Source organism: Camellia sinensis, chromosome 5 (genome assembly GCF_055761805.1).
Source record: "Camellia sinensis isolate YWXY chromosome 5, ASM5576180v1, whole genome shotgun sequence".
NCBI classification, from domain to species: domain Eukaryota; kingdom Viridiplantae; phylum Streptophyta; class Magnoliopsida; order Ericales; family Theaceae; genus Camellia; species Camellia sinensis.
The window spans coordinates 120,234,992-120,255,000 of record NC_138965.1 but is presented as its reverse complement, the minus strand read 5'-3'; the positions used below and the strand labels follow the sequence as shown (position 1 = coordinate 120,255,000).

The window sequence follows — 20,009 nt, the reverse complement described above, 5'->3', positions numbered from 1 at the left end:
GGTTACTCAAAATGGAGTTTCAACTAAACACAAATACAACCCTGGGCTTACATTCAACAAATAACAATAAAACAAAAATGAAGTCTCAGCTCCGAGTCCTCTCAAGTCAATGCTTTGGCGAAGACATAGCACCTGTACCTGAAATGATTTCCCTTATAGGGTGAGCCACAGCCCAGTAGAGATATACTACACAATATATGAACAATGACAAGACTAAAGAGGAGTATGCTCATGCCATGCTCATGATGAAACAGTTTATCTCTCTTTTTATAAAGCATGCAATGCTGAGATGCACAACAAACATAAAACCATTTCCATTTTAAACCATATTTGTTACATGAATACGGGCCCTGTGAATCTCTAGGTGAGTGTCTGCAAGTAGGCCCTAATGCACTACCACTGTCATTTTTACCAGTAAACTGAAAGGCTCGACACCTAACTGTGCGGTTCTACACCCCCTACCCAGATTTATCAAGTATTCATCTTTTCGCAAACAAATACATTTTCAAACATTTCTAAAAAAAATAGATACATTTCCAATGAAATAAATGTAATGCAATGTTCAATGCAACAAATGAGGAATATGGTTCAATTTACCTAAGTCTCATGCATTTCTACAACAATCATGGCTATTCCCCACCGATAGTTCAAAACAGATATTTCTAAATGGATATTTAAACAATTAAATTCCATAAAATTTTTGATAAATACAATCTATTCCACATCTCATCAAATATGAACAACTACACTAGTTTTCATATCACAATCACGTCCGGTAACCTCTCAAAGTCCATTTCTAACCGTGTCGGTTTTATTCCAACAGATACTTTAAGCAAAACAATTTCATTAATGCCCAAGAAAATATCATTTTCTTTCCAAACACATTCTCTAAGCATTATTCAACTATGACATCCTATTTTGATCAAAAACCTCCAAAATTAAATGTAATTCATCTGTTTTCTTTAAAAATGCTCTTTTGGTCACAAACCGGTAAAAATTTCAAAACCAATCGAGTCGAAGTCCATTTTTGTTTAAATTTAAAACATAGCTCTTTCATAACCTTACAAACATATTCCAAGTTTACACTTTCGTAATTTGGGCATCAACTATTTATTTTTCTCAAAATTTCCCTTTTTAGCAAATAAATCACAAATTTTCCAAATATTCTAATTAAATAATATACAACTCTAAATTCCATATAATCAAGTAAAAGTGCATAAAGAAATGTAGGAAAATCCCTATCTCGGTCCAAGGGCTTCCAAGAAAATAAAAATTTCCGGCAACAAAATTTCAATTCGTTCAGATTAAAACAGAGCCCTCGAAACCCTCTAGAATTGGATCTATGGAACTAGGGTCTAAAACCTGAACCTAACTTCTCCTTTAAACTGCCCTGAACATAGCAGAACCTCAGCACACAGATTGAGATTGAGAAGCAACCCTCCAACGAGTGTAGCAACCGGTAACAACCTCAGCACTTCCATCCAGAGCCTTCAATTTTCCTTCCAAAGAGACCTCTCCATCAAGGAACTCGAGAGCAAAAAAGGATACTCTGTTCCTCACAGTGTCAGGAGCTTCAACAAACTGAATCATTTCTTTTGTTTTGAAAACAAGACGGCCGAATGCACTCCTGTATCCACCTCCAGGTGATGTAGGCACAGAACAATACCCCACATCCCACTCTCTAAATATAAGGGGGCATTTTACAGGCTCATCAACACAAAATCTTCCCAATTCTTGGGCCACATCAACTACCTTGTTGTGTTCATCCCTTGCCAGCAAAGCTCCTCTATCTGATTGTATAACCATGGAAAGAATGGAGTTGACTAGCTCATCGGGCCTGGTGCGTAGCTCCTCCTTGGGCTTAGATGATATCGATGCAGAAATTCCGGTGACTTTATATGACCCCCAACCACGACCACCAGGACGCACCGCCACAATTCCGCTAAGATTTAGGAGTTGTTTGGATATTTCGGGTCCAGCTAGGCCTCTCCAAGTTGTGGATGAGAAAGAGAAAAGAGCTGAAGATGAAGATGAAGATGAAGATGAAAGAGCAGCAGCTAAAGCAGGATTGTCCTCGATTCTCAGATCTCTCCTAAACCACACACTGGTTTTTGAATTGCTACCCATAATTTGAGAATTCAGATCTTCAAGCAAAATTAAGAGTCCTCTTATAGTTGTTCAGCTACCAGTCTCAACCAACTGATGTTTTTTAAAAATGAAAGTTTAAAAGTATTGGAAAATTCTATGACAGACATTAGGATAGCTACATTACATGCATACACACATATGCAGTTGTGTGTATAGTATATTGAGAACAATCAGACCCATCTCTCTCCAGTTTTGTAGACCAGACCATTGTAGATGCTTCAAACAAGAAGAATAAGAAAAGAGGAAAAGGAATGAGAGGAAATGAGTGGAGGGGCAGCCCCCCCCACGTGGTTGCCCCTCTTTACACACAAAAATTATATTTTTTTCTTTCGATATTTGAACCCCACTCCAACACTAACTTCTTTTATTTATTTATTTATTTATTTATTTTTTGGGTCTTTACACGATGAGTCACTCTAGAATCCACCAAAGCTTCAGGCCTGAATTCCCTAGAATCCACCGAAGAAGAACACTCTCTTTTGTATAGAATAAACAAACAATCCTTTGATGTATACTTTTCAAACCAGATTTAAACTCAAATAAACATCAAAGAAACTAGCAAAGAAGCTCCAGATATAAATCCTAATATCCAATAAGAAGATCTGGAAGTCGTAACCCTAAAATCTGACTGAAACACATATTTATAGAAAACACGTCCGCGATGGTCGCTCAAGCGAAGGATCTCTCGCTCGAGCGAGGAGACTAAAATGCATGTTTTTCTGAGTGTCTTTGCTCGAGCCACCAAAGTGTCGCTCAAGCGAGAAAAGCATATTCTCAATATTTTTACAGTCAGTGCAAACTTCTAGGACCAAGAATTCTTCGCTCGAGTGCACACTTCTTCGCTCGAGCAAACAAACAACTTCAACTGCATTTTTTATTTTTGCTTCGGGGGCGCTGCCTTTCGACCCTGCCTGGGAGCTGCCCCGGACCTGCCAAGGAGCGCTGTCCCTTGGACCCCCATGAGCTAACCGGGCAATTTGATCTCCGACATAGTCAGCAAAGTGGCAAACGTGAAAGAATTATCTTCTGTAACTTCTCTGCAAGGCACACTTCTGGTTGGATTCGCATCTAAATACTCACAGTCTCACTGAAATAAAAGAACGAAAACAAGTACAATTAAAAGGAGTTTTGTCAAATGGAATTGCCAAGAATAAAAACCTATCGAGGTGTATAATGGAGAATTTTTTTAGAGGTTATACTCTCATTTTGGAAGTTAAAAAAAAAAAAAATCAGTAAGATTTTTCATTTACAATATTGTTTCACACATGTTTGTAAAAAATAATGTTTGTAATCATTATCCCAAATGAAGATTTCAAAGTTTCTTAGTAAACAAACAAACTATTTTTTAAATTTTTTTTAAAAAAATAAATAGAGTAGATCACATGTCAATTTTAAGTTTTGAATGGATTGGTGGTACTTGATTTGGAAGGCAACCCATTCAATTGATATTGATACAAAAGGTAAGTTCAGTAATAAAATACTTCATATGTTCACAACTAGACAATATTTCTATCAACAATGTGAGTTCCATATGTTTTGTAGGCTGCTATAATACCTCTAAACATCACATGAATAATGTCACATAATATTATAAAATTATTAAATAATTATCAATTATCCAATTTCATGACAGTTGGACTTGACAAAAATCATAGCACGAAAAGAGTAAGTCCCTCAGATTGAGATGGAATCTAATACATAAGATAGTCTGCCAAATTTATAAACAAGAGTTAGTTACCTTTTTATTCTCTACTTAAATTTTTGGTGTTTGGTTGCGTGTACTTGGGTAAAATATTTTTGGATAAATTATACCGCTGGTCTTTTAATTTGAGTGAAGTATTGCTTTAATTTTCATAGTTTTAATTTGAATAATTTGAGTCCAACACTTTCAATTTTGTTTTACTAAAATTTACCCACTTGGCGTCCGTACGAATAGGGGTGTAAATCTGGCTCGGGCCATTTTTACTGTAACGCCCTCAAAATAATAACAATAAACCCATCAGATAAGACATGCATTTACATTTAAACTAACCGCATCCCTTTCATTCATTAGAATTCCAAGACATAAGTATTACATGTTAACCTCATAACAAAATGCCCTACGGGCTTACAGCTTTCCAAGTTAACACTTGGTTACAACAAAGAGTTCTAACTCGTTTACACATTAAGCCCTTGGCTTGAAATTACATGTAATACATCAAAAGTAAAACGACAAAACTATGCCCGCCACTAGCCTCCCAGCTATGTCCTTGGAGGTGGCATGCTTCCTGTACCTGAAAATGATATTCCCATATAGGGTGAGCCACAGCCCAGTAGAAATACACTAAACCAACCATGGACAATGACTAAAACATTAGCAATTGATAGTTGGTCAACACTGATACAATCACATAAATTACATATTTATGTCAACGACTTACAAGTCCCAATTACTTTTCATTTTCCCTTTTTCAACAGATAAGCATGCTAGCTCTATCATCATTTCCACAGATATGTATAAAAACTATATCTCACATTCAGATAAGCATAAAAGCTATATCCACATTCTCAACAGATATGTATATCAACAATATCCACAGATAAGCATATAAGCTGTATCCACATTCTACAACAGATATGTATATCAACAATATCCACAGATAAGCATACAAGCTGTATCCACACTTCACAAAGATAAGCATATGAGCTCTATCTTCACTTCTCTAGACAAGCATATGAGCTCTGTCTACGGAGTTCATCCCCTATCTCCTCCCAATACCTATCCGGTTTAGAGGTACATCCCCTATCTTCCCCTAAACCGCGGAGTACATCCCCTATCTCCTCCTCTACACATAACGTATATAAACACATTGGTTCTATATACAATCACAGAATACACACAATTAATGTATTCTATCAACCGTCAAGTTCCATGACACGTTCCATTGATTAGTTTCCGTTTACCTAATCATCATGCATTGTCTACAACAATCTCGACTATCCTTCACCGATAGCCCAAAGCAGTTATTTCTAAAACAGAAAATAAATGCACAAATGGATATTCAATCAACATTTCATTTCCTCATTTCTCATCAATTAATTATCCCAATTAATTAAACAATGTAATTAGGCCATTTTCCATAATTACCATTTCAACCCTTAGGTCCCATTTTCATCAATAATTCAACAATCATTCTATTTTTCTATGCCAAACATGCATCTAGGTTTATTATGAATAAAACCCCAACTTTTGTAAAATTACACAAAAGCCCCAAACTTTCACAAATTTACCAAACCAAGCCCAACATCTCAAAATACCAAAATTTAAAGACAAAACCCATAGAGAGGAGTAGGTTATCCCTACCTCAAACCCGGAGCCTCAAAGGAGATGAAGACCAAAACCAAAATGCTCCAAATCTAGAAATTTTCAGATCAAAAGGAAGCTCTCGACGATCAACACAACTTTTGTGAAGACAAAAGGTGAGTAAACGATCCTTACTAGATCAAATCTAAGAGAGAAGGGCCGGTTTAGAGTGAGAAGCTCTGAAAATGGCTTTTTGGAAAAGTAAGAGAGAGAAAAGATCTTGAAAAAGTGATCCAAAAGTCGGATCTCGAATTTATATAAAAGTCTCTCCGCTCGAGCGTCAAAACCCCCGCTCGAGCGTCACTCACAGACTTCCGCTCGAGCGACCAAACTCCAGCTCGAGCGCCGGATACACACTCCCAGCACTTTTACAGAATCAGGTCTCCGCTCGAGCGCCAACTCCCCCGCTCGAGCGTCACACACAACACTCCCGCTCGAGCGATCAGTCCCACGCTCGAGCGTCCAACACTACACAGGAAATACTGGATTGGTGTATTCTCCGCTCGAGCGCCCAAACCCCCGCTCGAGCGGACAGGCCAAAATCTGGGCAACTAGTTTTGGTTTCTAAACTCAACCAACCTGAAACAAACCTGCCCAACACATCCTATAACTCACATACAAAGTAAGAACGGATGTAAACAAGATAATAAACAACTACCAACATCCACGGACACATGTCCGGATCATGGTATAACAAGGGTAAACCCGGGATCGCTATAACCTCCCCCCCTTAAAGAATTTCGTCCCCGAAATTAAGCACAAGTTTTCAAAACAAGTTTTTCCTCCGTTTTACATAATATTACACGTTAACATTCAACAATCCGACCCATTACCGGTCACCCCATCCCTTCAACAAGAGACATTTCACAATATGTAAACAACATATGTACTTTCAACATGCATCAGCATTATGCACTATCTTTCCAAGTTCAACAATATATTCAACATATACCATGTTACAATCAACTTCCATATGAGGCAAGTTCCCAAAATATACTTCCAATAACCCAAACATTTTCAATGTTTCACAACTTAAGACATATATAAAAGCTCTTAAGTTCAACAAAATGCAGAATTTAAACACAAGATCACATATCAACAAACAAGTCCGGATATTTCTCTCGGACTCCCAACTCACGTTCCCAAGTGGCTTCCTCCACTCCGTGATGTTTCCACAAGACTTTCACCAAAGGAATGGTCTTGCCACGCAGGACCTGATCCCGCCTATCCAAGACCCGTACCGGTCTCTCCTCATACGAGGCATCCTCATCTATCTCTAAATCAGTCCAATCCAGCACATGTGATGGATCTGGCTCATACTTCCGAAGCATACTCACATGAAACACGTCATGCACCCCGGACAATTGTGGCGGTAAGGCTAACCGATAAGCAACCTCACCAATCCTCTCAAGGATCTCAAAAGGACCAATAAACCGAGGGGATAACTTCCCACTCTTCCCAAACCTCATCAAGCCTCGCCTAGGTGATATCTTCAGAAAGACATGATCACCTACCTCAAACACTAAAGGCCTCCTCCTACGGTCAGCATAAGATTTCTGCCGACTCTGGGCTGTAACAAGCCTCCTACGGATAAGCTCAACTTTCTCCGTCGTCTCCCTAACCAACTCCGGACCCAACAAAGGTGCATCACCCACCTCGGCCCAACAAACTGGAGACCTACACGGTCGGCCATACAAGGCCTCAAACGGTGCCATACCGATGCTAGACTGAAAACTGTTGTTGTAGGCAAACTCTACCAATGGCAAGTGCCTCTCCCACGTCCCACTGAAATCCAGGACACAACCCCGAAGCATATCCTCGAGGATCTGAATAGTACGCTCGGACTGCCCGTCAGTCTGAGGATGATAAGCCGTACTAAAGGTCAACTTAGTGCCCAGTGCACTCTGCAAACTCTGCCACAACCTAGCAGTAAAACGAGGATCTCTATCTGAGACGATCGTCACTGGGACCCCGTGCAATCTCACTACGTCCCAAATATATAAATCGGCAAGATGATCTACCGAATCTCTCACGCGCATAGGAATAAAGTGCGCCGACTTAGTCAACCGGTCTACAACCACCCAAATAGCATCACTACCCCGCTGAGTCCTCGGAAGACCTACAACGAAGTCCATAGTGACATGCTCCCACTTCCACTCGGCAATAGGCAAGGGTTGCAACAAACCCGCTGGCCTCTGATGCTCGGCCTTCATTTGCTGGCAAGTAAGGCACTTCGATACGAAAACAGCCACATCTCTTTTCATACCCCGCCACCAAAATTGGCGACCCAAATCCTGATACATCTTAGTACCTCCCGGATGCACCGCAAGGCGCGAATGGTGAAATTCTCGGAGTACTTCCTCACGGCAAGCCTCCGGTACAAACAAACGGTCTCGGTATCTCACACTCAGGTCGGGATACACCGTCAAACCCTTCTCAACTTTCCCACTGGAGATCTTCTCTCGGAGGGATTCTACCTCAAGGTCACCTCTCTGTGCCTCTAACACTTTAGTCACAAGTGTAGGCTGCACCACAACAGAAAACAAGGCCGCAGCCTCAACAGATTCGCCCAGTAGCAAATCAAACTCGCCAAGTGCTCCCAACATCACCCATTCCCGGATGGCTATACAAGCTACATCACTAATGGTTTTCCTACTAAGGGCATCGGCCACAATATTGGCCTTTCCCGGATGATAATGCAACTCAAAATCATAATCCTCGATGAACTCCATCCATCTCCTCTGCCTCAGATTCAAGTCTCTCTGTGTAAACAGATACTTCAAACTCTTATGATCCGAGAATACCTCGAACCTCTCACCATAAAGGTAGTGCCTCCAGATTTTCAAGGCAAAGATCACAACTGCTAACTCTAGGTCGTGTGTGGGGTAATTCTTCTCGTGTATTTTCAACTGACGTGAGCCATAAGCTATCACTTTCCCCTCTTGCATCAACACACAACCCAAACCCTCTCGTGAGGCATCACAATAAACTGCGTAACCCAACCCTCTCTCCGGAATAATCAATACCGGAGCGGTGGTCAATCTAACTTTCAGCTCTTGGAACGACTTTTCACAAGTCTCACTCCACACAAACTTGACTCCCTTCCTAGTCAGTCTAGTCAACGGTGACGCTAACCTGGAGAAATCTTTCACAAACCGACGGTAATACCCAGCTAATCCCAGAAAACTGCGGATCTCGAACACACTCTTAGGCTGTGCCCAATCTTGCACTGCCTCAACCTTGGATGTATCAACAGACACCCCTTCCCCGGATACCACGTGGCCTAAGAATTTGACTTCCCTCAGCCAGAACTCACACTTCCCAAACTTGGCATACAGCCTATGGGCTCTAAGTAACTCAAGCACCACTCTCAAGTGTGCCTCGTGCTCCTCCTCAGAAGGCGAATAGATAAGGATGTCGTCCACAAAGACGACCACAAATCGATCTAAGAACTCCCGAAAAATCCGGTTCATCAAGTCCATAAAGACTGCCGGTGCATTGGTAAGCCCGAATGGCATCACCAGAAACTCATAATGGCCATACCGCGTACGGAATGCCGTCTTCGGAATATCCTCTTCCCTGACCCTCAACTGGTGGTAACCCGATCTCAAATCTATCTTAGAGAAACAACGGGAACCCTTCAACTGGTCAAACAAATCATCTATACGGGGCATAGGGTACTTATTCTTAACCGTAGCCCGATTCAACTTCCGGTAGTCTATACACAATCTCAAGGCACCATCTTTCTTTTTAACAAAGAGTGCCGGTGCTCCCCACGGTGAAACACTAGGGCGAACAAAACCCTTATCGAGTAATTCCTGGAGCTGAACTTTCAACTCAACCAACTCTGCTGGAGCAAAACGGTAAGGTGCCATAGAAATCGGCGCCGTGCCGGGCACTAAATCAATAGAGAACTCTATCTCTCGGTGAGGTGGCAAACTAACAAGATCTTCGGGAAAGACATCCGAATACTCACAAACCACCCTCGGTAATACATACTGGGTATCATCACGCTCACCACTCTCAAAGCTAGCAAGTAGACTACTAAGCTCACTTCGCCCTCGCGAATCATACCCCGGTGGCAAAACACTACCAGCCCGGTCTCCCAAGAAATGGAACCACTCCCCGCTCAAGGTACACAATGTAACCCTCTGGCGGTAGCAATCAATAACAGCCCGGTATGACGATAACCAGTCCATACCCAAAATAACATCAAAACCCTTCATGGGCATGACAACAAACGGAAAAGGAAGCCTATAGTCGGCGACCTCTATATCACATCCTCTAACACCCTGTTTCAGAATCAACTCACCACCCAAAGGCGATACCACACAAATAGGAGATGCTAACTGTGCTAACTCCAATTCCAAAACAGATGCAAATGCAGCAGATACAAAAGAATGAGATGCACCCGTGTCTATCAACACATTAGCAACTGAGTTGCAAAACAGAAAAGTACCTCTCACTACTGATGGAGCCGGTACTAAATCCTGCGCGGTAACAGCATACACGCGCCCCGTAGGCCCCTGGTCTACCTGCTCACCTCTCGGAGCAAAAGACTGCTGCACAGACTGGGATGACGAAGCTCCCGGATTGGCCCTCGAGGCCTGCACAGACTGAGCTGGCTGAAAACCCTGCGTCTGCCTAGAACCAGACGCTCCCGAAGTGGCACTCAACTGTGGGCAAAACCTCTTCATGTGCCCAGGTTGTCCACACTGATAACAAGTCAAGAGCTGCCCCCTGCCCAAACTCTGACTCTGCGGTCTAGCTGAAGAAGAAGCCGCTTTCTGACCCCCACCCTTCTGCGGGCAAACAGATACCTTGTGACCCAACTGGCCACACTTGTAACAGATGAAATCCCCCTGACCACCTCTCCCGGAGCCTGCACTCGGCACTGGAAAGGTCGATCTAGAGACTGCACCCTGAGACTGCTGAGGGTTATAACCCTTCTGTCTCCTGCCATCACCCTGACTATCCTGGCTCCTCTTGGAGCCTCTCTGACCCTCATCCTCCTCCTGCATCATAAGCTCCATATGAGCTGCAGCGTCCACTAGGTGTCTATACTCTCGAATATAAGACCCACCAATTCTCAACTTGAGGCCCCGCCTCAACTTCCGCTCAAACTCATAGCAACGGCGTTCCTCAGACGCCACCAGTTCAGGTGCAAACCTAGACAGACTGGTAAAAGTGGCCTCAAACTCGGCCACTGACAAGCCCTGCTGATTAAGCCGGCTAAACTGATCCCTCAGCTTCTCCCTAGCTGCTGCTGATAAAAACCTCTCCTGAAAAGCATTCACAAACGCCTCCCAAGTACCACCAACACGAGCTTTCTCGTACTTCCACCATTGACCCGCATCTCCCTTCAGCTGGAAGGATGCCAAGGTCACTTTCAGTGCTCCGTCCTCAATGCCAAGCATCTCAAACGTCTTCGTTGTCTGTTCGAGCCATTCATCTGCCTTAAGCGGCTCTTTAGGATCCCCGATAAACTCGTCCGGATTACACCGGAAGAACTCCCTCTTCAAGAAGGAAGGTCCTGTCTCAGCTGCCTGATTCCCAGCTCTAAGAATACCCAAAGCTCCTGCTATCTCTCTGGCCAAGGCACCCATAGCCTGCTGACCCACTGGCTCGGCCACATTGGCCTGCCCAACTCCCTCCTGCACTGCCGGAATCTCACCCGGTAACGGTACTTCCTGCCTCGCAGGTCTACCACGCCTAGCACCTCTTCCTCGTCCTGACATCCTAATAAAGGCACACAGAACGTTAGCACATTCATAGGTGTGCCGAAACTAAACACTCACGTCCTAATGCATGGACAAGTGTAATTCACTCCACATAAGCACATAAACACATAAGCACTTACGAATTTCATTTCCGGATAATGATAGTCCCAAGGCGTTACTAGAGTTCCGGTTAGAAACAGCATTGATCAAGTGCTTTTCCAACAAGACTCCCAGAAACTCAAGGATCCGATCAACATCCAAGAAATTAAATCCCATACCCACATAGTCACATAAGCATGTTATCACTTAAGCACATAACATATAATACCACATTTACGTCTCTATCAAGCGAGACAAACCCATTGTGATCCTAATCACTTCCCACGTACCCAAAGTATTCGAACCCGGTACGCTCTGATACCAAGTTGTAACGCCCTCAAAATAATAACAATAAACCCATCAGATAAGACATGCATTTACATTTAAACTAACCGCATCCCTTTCATTCATTAGAATTCCAAGACATAAGTATTACATGTTAACCTCATAACAAAATGCCCTACGGGCTTACAGCTTTCCAAGTTAACACTTGGTTACAACAAAGAGTTCTAACTCGTTTACACATTAAGCCCTTGGCTTGAAATTACATGTAATACATCAAAAGTAAAACGACAAAACTATGCCCGCCACTAGCCTCCCAGCTATGTCCTTGGAGGTGGCATGCTTCCTGTACCTGAAAATGATATTCCCATATAGGGTGAGCCACAGCCCAGTAGAAATACACTAAACCAACCATGGACAATGACTAAAACATTAGCAATTGATAGTTGGTCAACACTGATACAATCACATAAATTACATATTTATGTCAACGACTTACAAGTCCCAATTACTTTTCATTTTCCCTTTTTCAACAGATAAACATGCTAGCTCTATCATCATTTCCACAGATATGTATAAAAACTATATCTCACATTCAGATAAGCATAAAAGCTATATCTACATTCTCAACAGATATGTATATCAACAATATCCACAGATAAGCATATAAGCTGTATCCACATTCTACAACAGATATGTATATCAACAATATCCACAGATAAGCATATAAGCTGTATCCACACTTCACAAAGATAAGCATATGAGCTCTATCTTCACTTCTCTAGACAAGCATATGAGCTCTGTCTACGGAGTTCATCCCCTATCTCCTCCCAATACCTATCCGGTTTAGAGGTACATCCCCTATCTTCCCCTAAACCGCGGAGTACATCCCCTATCTCCTCCTCTACACATAACGTATATAAACACATTGGTTCTATATACAATCACAGAATACACACAATTAATGTATTCTATCAACCGTCAAGTTCCATGACACGTTCCATTGATTAGTTTCCGTTTACCTAATCATCATGCATTGTCTACAACAATCTCGACTATCCTTCACCGATAGCCCAAAGCAGTTATTTCTAAAACAGAAAATAAATGCACAAATGGATATTCAATCAACATTTCATTTCCTCATTTCTCATCAATTAATTATCCCAATTAATTAAACAATGTAATTAGGCCATTTTCCATAATTACCATTTCAACCCTTAGGTCCCATTTTCATCAATAATTCAACAATCATTCTATTTTTCTATGCCAAACATGCATCTAGGTTTATTATGAATAAAACCCCAACTTTTGTAAAATTACACAAAAGCCCCAAACTTTCACAAATTTACCAAACCAAGCCCAACATCTCAAAATACCAAAATTTAAAGACAAAACCCATAGAGAGGAGTAGGTTATCCCTACCTCAAACCCGGAGCCTCAAAGGAGATGAAGACCAAAACCAAAATGCTCCAAATCTAGAAATTTTCAGATCAAAAGGAAGCTCTCGACGATCAACACAACTTTTGTGAGGACAAAAGGTGAGTAAACGATCCTTACTAGATCAAATCTAAGAGAGAAGGGCCGGTTTAGAGTGAGAAGCTCTGAAAATGGCTTTTTGGAAAAGTAAGAGAGAGAAAAGATCTTGAAAAAGTGATCCAAAAGTCGGATCTCGAATTTATATAAAAGTCTCTCCGCTCGAGCGTCAAAACCCCCGCTCGAGCGTCACTCACAGACTTCCGCTCGAGCGACCAAACTCCAGCTCGAGCGCCGGATACACACTCCCAGCACTTTTACAGAATCAGGTCTCCGCTCGAGCGCCAACTCCCCCGCTCGAGCGTCACACACAACACTCCCGCTCGAGCGATCAGTCCCACGCTCGAGCGTCCAACACTACACAGGAAATACTGGATTGGTGTATTCTCCGCTCGAGCGCCCAAACCCCCGCTCGAGCGGACAGGCCAAAATCTGGGCAACTAGTTTTGGTTTCTAAACTCAACCAACCTGAAACAAACCTGCCCAACACATCCTATAACTCACATACAAAGTAAGAACGGATGTAAACAAGATAATAAACAACTACCAACATCCACGGACACATGTCCGGATCATGGTATAACAAGGGTAAACCCGAGATCGCTATATTTACACTCCTACGTACGGAATGTGATTGAAAGTGAAAATTACAATGTGACTCAAAAACAAAAACAATATGAAGAAAAACAATTATGTAGATTGGTTTTTGAGCTTTGTATCACTCTAATTTTTAATATATAGAAAAATATTTCGATTTGATCCCCATCCTATTTACATTTGTAGATGTTATAAAATAAAAAAAGGTATATATAAAAATTCAATTAAAAAGGTACTCTTCTTGTCTCCTAAGTATGAGATTTGTATCATTTCAATTTTTAATATTTAGATTATATCAATTTAGTTCTCAAAATATAAAAAGTGTTAAAATTTGGTCTTCGAGCCTATTTTTGTCTCTCTTCATCTAAATCAAAGTAAACATGGAAATAAAAAAAAATAAAAATAAAAAAATAGAAAAAGCCACACACACAAAAAAAAAAAAAATTCATTTTTGTGAAGTATTCCTAGTCATCCAAAATGTATATACATGTTACTTTTATTTTATTTACATATATACATAAATATTAGGTGATGTACTACATGACAAAACACTTTTGTAATGAAAAATTGTCACAAAAAAATTGTTGACGAAAAATATTGGGGATGGAATTTATTCATTGCAGAAAGTAAACTTTGGGAAACAATTTACTTTTTCCACATTGTGAGAAATATATTTTTTTTGTAATGGCAAAAATATTTTCCTCTAAAAATATTGCCCTACATTAATGTGGTGTTTATAAAAAGAAATTAAATGTGTATCTAAATGCTCCAACGATGGTGATTTATATAGTTCTATGAAATTTTTTCCCACCAACATTTACTAATAAATGAAACTCATTGGCCATTACAATGATATGTTAATTATTTTGGCATTTTCTTTCCTTTATTGACAATTCAATGGAGTGTTATTCATATGACTCATAAAGAAAATATGATCTAGATTTACACTCAATTATTTTTCTTTTTCCTTTTCATTGTAGAATTCTGCAATATGAACAACTTAAAGGAGCTGGATTTGAGTGAAAATTCAATAGAAGATATAAAAGGTATACAATCGTGATTAAAAAAAAAAAAGTATTTAGAGGTTGTACTCCCATTTTCCTAGCAAAAGATTTATAGACAATATTGTTCACTTATAATATTATTTTACACAACAGGTTACGTACAAAAATAATGTTTGTATATCATTATTATCCCAAACTCAAATGAAACTCTCCAAGTTTCTTAGTAAACAATCTAACTATTCTTTATATTTATATATATATATATATATATATAAAGGACTTCATAACAATTTTATGTTTCCTTTTAGTTTGTACGGATGGTGGTGACTTGAAAAGAAAATTGATTTTTACAGGTTTTGAACGACTATCTGTGTTAGGCAAGCTGGAGCTACTTAGATTGGATTGGAATTCATTCAATAATAACATCTTATCATCTCTTGGTGTACTCTCATCACTCAAAACTTTATCCCTATCTACAAACCACTTGACTGGATCAATTGATATAGGAGGTAAGTCCAATATTAAAACTCTTCACATATTCACAACCAAAGGCAATCTTTCAAACTTCAAAATTGAATCGGTAACCACATGATCAAGTGCACAATATTCATGTGTTCTACATTTACTGAGACTGGTAGACAATTCCTTAGAAGATTCCCTATGTTGTTTATATATGTTTTTTATCGTTTGTTTGTTATGATCAATATTAAGAAAATTTCTTAAATCCATTGTTTATGTGGTATTTTTAACAAATAAAAACTCACAATACACGCAAAACAAATCATTCTTTATCTTTCAATTACTTAAGAAAAGTTAGTCAACATGTTCAACTTGTAAAATTTGTTGCTACATAATTGGTTTGAAACACCATTTAAGCAATGCTGCATATCTTACACCAAATTTGTGAGGGAATTAAATAGTAAATTGGTGATAAATCCAAGTTAAGAAAGATATAAGGCATTAGATCCAATAAATATTTTTTTGTTGGTGAGAGATCTAGGTGAAAAGTCTTTTCGTTTATTTTGCAGGACATTTTGTTTTTAATTTTATCCTTTAATTTATCTGTTGACTTTTTTTTATCCGTTGACTTTCATTGACTATCTGTTCAAAAAAAATTCCATTCTGTTCAAAATTTTTCTGTGTTCAATTTTTTTCTTATCTGCTCAAAATTTTCCCTATCTATTCAATTTTACCCTATCTATTTGATTTTTTAATCTTTTCAATTCAAATTTCTCTTATCTGTTCAAAAATTTCTCTTATCTATCCAAATAAAATTATATCTGTCCAAATTTATTATATGTTCAAATCCTATCTGTTTAATTTTTTATCTTTATTTGTTCATCAACAACAACAATCGTCAAAAAAAAATTCAATCTCTTTAACAAAAATAAATGATCTGTTGAATTTAACAGATCTAGATCAGAGACCCATGGAAGAGGGGGATGAGCAAGATCTAAGCCTTTTTGAATAGATTTGTTCTATCTTCATCTTTACTAGCAGAAACCTAGAATCCCCTATCTCCGTCGTTCAACAGATGAACAAATCTGTCTGTGATGCCTCTTCACAGCCACTGTCTCTCCTCCAGCCATAACATTTTTCGAACAAACACAATCTGTAATCTCAAAAATCTAAAAATTTCCCTACTTCTTAAAAGAACTACCAGAGTATTTTTTACTTCATTCCATTTCAAGAAAAAATTCCAATAAATCAACTGACTTACACTTCTAGTTGTAATCGTACCAAAAAAATCTATTGACAGATACCTTCTAACTATTTTCATCAACAAAAGCCTTTATACCACACCAAGCTTCCAAAATTTTATCCCATTCAGCTTGTAATCATATATTCACTTAATATTAAGTGTAATTAAAAGCTTATTTGAACTTTAAACTTAAAAAATGATTTCATTGGCTATCAATTGGCAACTGAATGAGTACTTTAAATGCGTATCAAATGCAATTCCCAACCTTTAACGCGTAAATCTTCCAATTGAAGAAAGAAAAGTACATTTACCTCAAATGAGAGTGAGGTTCACTTCACGAACAGGAATCTAGATAACAGTATGGAATCGGCCCCGAGAGTGAGGATCGAAGAGCCGACATGGTGGTTGAAGGAGAGGAGGCGAGGCGAGATTCGAAGGGAACACTAGCGAGATCGTACTGAATGAGGCGGTAGACATAAGAGTGCAAGACGAGGAAGCCATGCGAAATGACCTCTGTTTTTCAATCTGAGCCTGATCTGAGGCTTTCGAACAGATCTAAGCCTACTTGGCCCTAAGATCTGATGGGTCATATACTCTACGAGGTCGCGAGTTGTCGACGACAGTAACTACGACGGTGACATAGAAGGGTGGTGCGGCGGGGGCTTTGGTTTAGGAACAAAACTGAGAGAGAGAGAGAGAGAGAGAGAGAGAGAGAGAGAGAGGGAATGAGGATGAGGAGATGAGGGTTTCTTAACCAAACACAGTCGATGGCGGCAGACGGGAGTCGAGGCGGCGGCGCGTGAGCTCGATCTAGGGTCCAACGGCGGATGGAGGAATAGCGTTCAAGACTAATTTATTGTTTACAGTTCCATAAAAATTGGAATCAAACCAAACCATTAAAATCATGGAACCAATCTGAATCAAATAATTTAAACAAGATTTGATTCAATTTGGAACCACGGTTCCATATAATCTGTTCACAAGAAAAATCATATAACATTTTCAAAAAAATTCAACTTGTCTTAATTTTTAAAAATAATAATAACATGCCCATTAAACAAGAAAATGGGATCATCGCTGTGCTAAAGGCACAACAATGACTGTTGTACCTCAATTTGATGTGTATTATGAGTTTATTTTTATGATCTGAATCGTTCATTTTATAGGGTTTGTTGAATACTTCATGCCTACTGAAATCATATTAATCGGATATCAATAACTATATGATCGATAACTAAAAAAATAAACAATAAATTTTTCTTTTGAGAAATAGCATAAAAAAATATGCAATTCGATCATATAGTTATTGATATTCGATTAAGATAATATTTGGTAGACATGAAGTACTCAACAAATCCTAAAAAATGAACGATTCGGATAATAAAAATAAGCCCAAAATACACCTCAAATTAAGGCACAATAGCAGTGACCCCATTTCCATACTCTGATAATATTTACCAAGAAACCAAAACATAACATTAAGCAAACATTGTTCAATGTTACTCTGTCATGATTTTTCGGAACATAAGCTTTCAAAACATAAAATGTATATTATTCCACCATAACTTAAACAAACATAATATCTAGCAAAAATAAACATATTATGTAGTTCGGTCCGGTTCAAATATAGAATCAGGAACCTAAATCTGGGATCAATCCGCAGAGACCGATTCCCCAATTTTCTAAATCAGGACTGAACCGAAAATTAAAAAAATCAAATCAAACCTACCGAATTAGTTTGGATCAGTTCTGTCTGTGAGTTTTTTTGATTTCTTTGCTCAACCCTACAATCAAGAAAATCCTAAAGTCATTTTGGTTATCTATTGAAATTGAATGTATTTAGTTCCCAATGTATAAAAATTATTTTGGTTTGGTCCCCCAACTGAATTCCATTTGTAGACTAGATCCCATTAAAGTTAAGGGTAAATATAGAAATTTAATTAAAATTGGCTCTTTTGGTCCCTAAAGTAAGAAATTTGTGTCATTGTGTGCCCTAATATTTAAATTATATCCATTTAATGCCCAAAGTATAAAAAGTGTTTTAATTTAGTGGGCTATGAAACATCCCAATTCATACCCAAATGGTAATACAATAGTCATGGATCCTTAAAGTAAAACTGATAATAAATCCTTATACTTGCATTACATGATGTAAATAGTCTTCATGAGATAATACAATTAGTCCAACAACAATTAATTAAACAGCAAATACTTCCAAGGGTTTACAAGTTTCCAAGGCCTGAGCCTGGTTACACAAAACGGTTGTTCAAACCCACACACACAAAGCCCTTGGCTTACAATCAGAGTCACAACAAATGAGCACATGATGCTCTTTGCACACACTTCCACGCCTTCAGTTAGGCCACATCTTTTCCTGCACAAAAATCTCGTAGGGTGAGCATAAAGCCCAGTAGAGAATTCTTAACAAAGTATATACATTTTGTACAAGTCTCAAGAGATGAATGCATATGCCATGCCATGCTCTTTTGAAAATAAAAACACATTTTCATTTATTCAAAAACCATCATGCTCGATGATGCCATGCAATTTCAACTGTTCCACATTTATTAATTTTGTTCAAGGGGCAGTAAATACAACTCCGTAAATCCCTAGGTCGGTGTCTGCAAGTAGACTATACAAGTACTACCAATTTATCATTTTTACCGGTATTAACCGGAAGGCTCGACACCTCTAATCTGTCATTTTTACCAGTATTAACTGGAAGGCTCGACACCTCTAGTTTGTCATTTTTACCAGTGTTAGATGGAAGGCTCGACACCTATAATCTACACCACCTTTCAAGACTTATCGTCGTATTTACCCCAAAACCATTTCATGAAAACTTGTTTCTTAGCATTCTTTTCTCAATGCAAAGTTTTCAAATCAAATTTTAAAGCTCTTCATTATCAATGAATTGATATGCCAATGTATCAATTGATGCTATGCAACATTTTATCCATTTTCCATTCTTCCACACAATATTTCCATTGTGACCAAAATTTCCATCTCTCATTTCAATACAATTTCACAAGATGAATAAATACATTTATTTCAATTCATCCAAGGGATAACATAACTCCCACATTTCAAGCCATCTCAACAATTTCCCATATTCCATGAAAATATCATTTATAAAAATATAAATAAGACATTCTCCAACATCCATTTATTTTGACATACAAAATAAATACAACACATCATCCATGATTTCTCAACATCTATTTAAAACTCCTATTTTCTAGGTTTTCTTACCAAAACAATTCATCTCCAAAAAATTTGAAGAAATCTCACCAAAATCATCTTCCTTTAATCAACATAGTTCAAAACCCCCAATTTCTATCTCAAAGGATCAAATAGTAAACCCACTTTCAAAATCACTCTTTTTCTTGAATCAACAATTAATTTTCAAAACTAATCAAAGGATGATTTCGAAAATCATCTTGATCTTGCAAAAACATATATATAACTCAAAGAAAATCCCTACCTCAAGTGTAGAAAACCCAAGCAACAAGGTGGAACTTCAAAGATGACGAAACCAATTTCTTCTTAGGTCAAAACGAAGCTCCTGAAGCCCTTTACCT

General features: G+C 38.8%; 1 protein-coding gene and 1 pseudogene across 3 annotated transcripts in view; one reads left to right on the top strand and one right to left on the bottom strand.

The window, feature by feature from the left end:
- Positions 1-15,408, top strand: part of LOC145790831 (cuscuta receptor 1-like) — a 26,270-nt gene extending 10,862 nt beyond the window's left edge. The window contains exons 5-6 of one of the 2 annotated variants that reach the window (XM_082869672.1): positions 14,703-14,768; positions 15,080-15,408. In XM_082869672.1, the coding sequence (XP_082725798.1) occupies positions 14,703-14,768; positions 15,080-15,318 (305 nt within the window). In that variant the 3' untranslated portion in view covers positions 15,319-15,408. The remainder of the gene's footprint in view (positions 1-14,702; positions 14,769-15,079) is intronic. The other variant, XM_082869673.1, reaches the window with a different exon arrangement.
- On the bottom strand, positions 1,087-2,426 carry LOC145790832 (putative plastid-lipid-associated protein 8, chloroplastic pseudogene; annotated as a pseudogene). Its single transcript, XR_014330066.1, has one exon. The product of XR_014330066.1 is annotated as a putative plastid-lipid-associated protein 8, chloroplastic pseudogene (transcript).
- Positions 15,409-20,009: the final 4,601 nt, after the last annotated feature.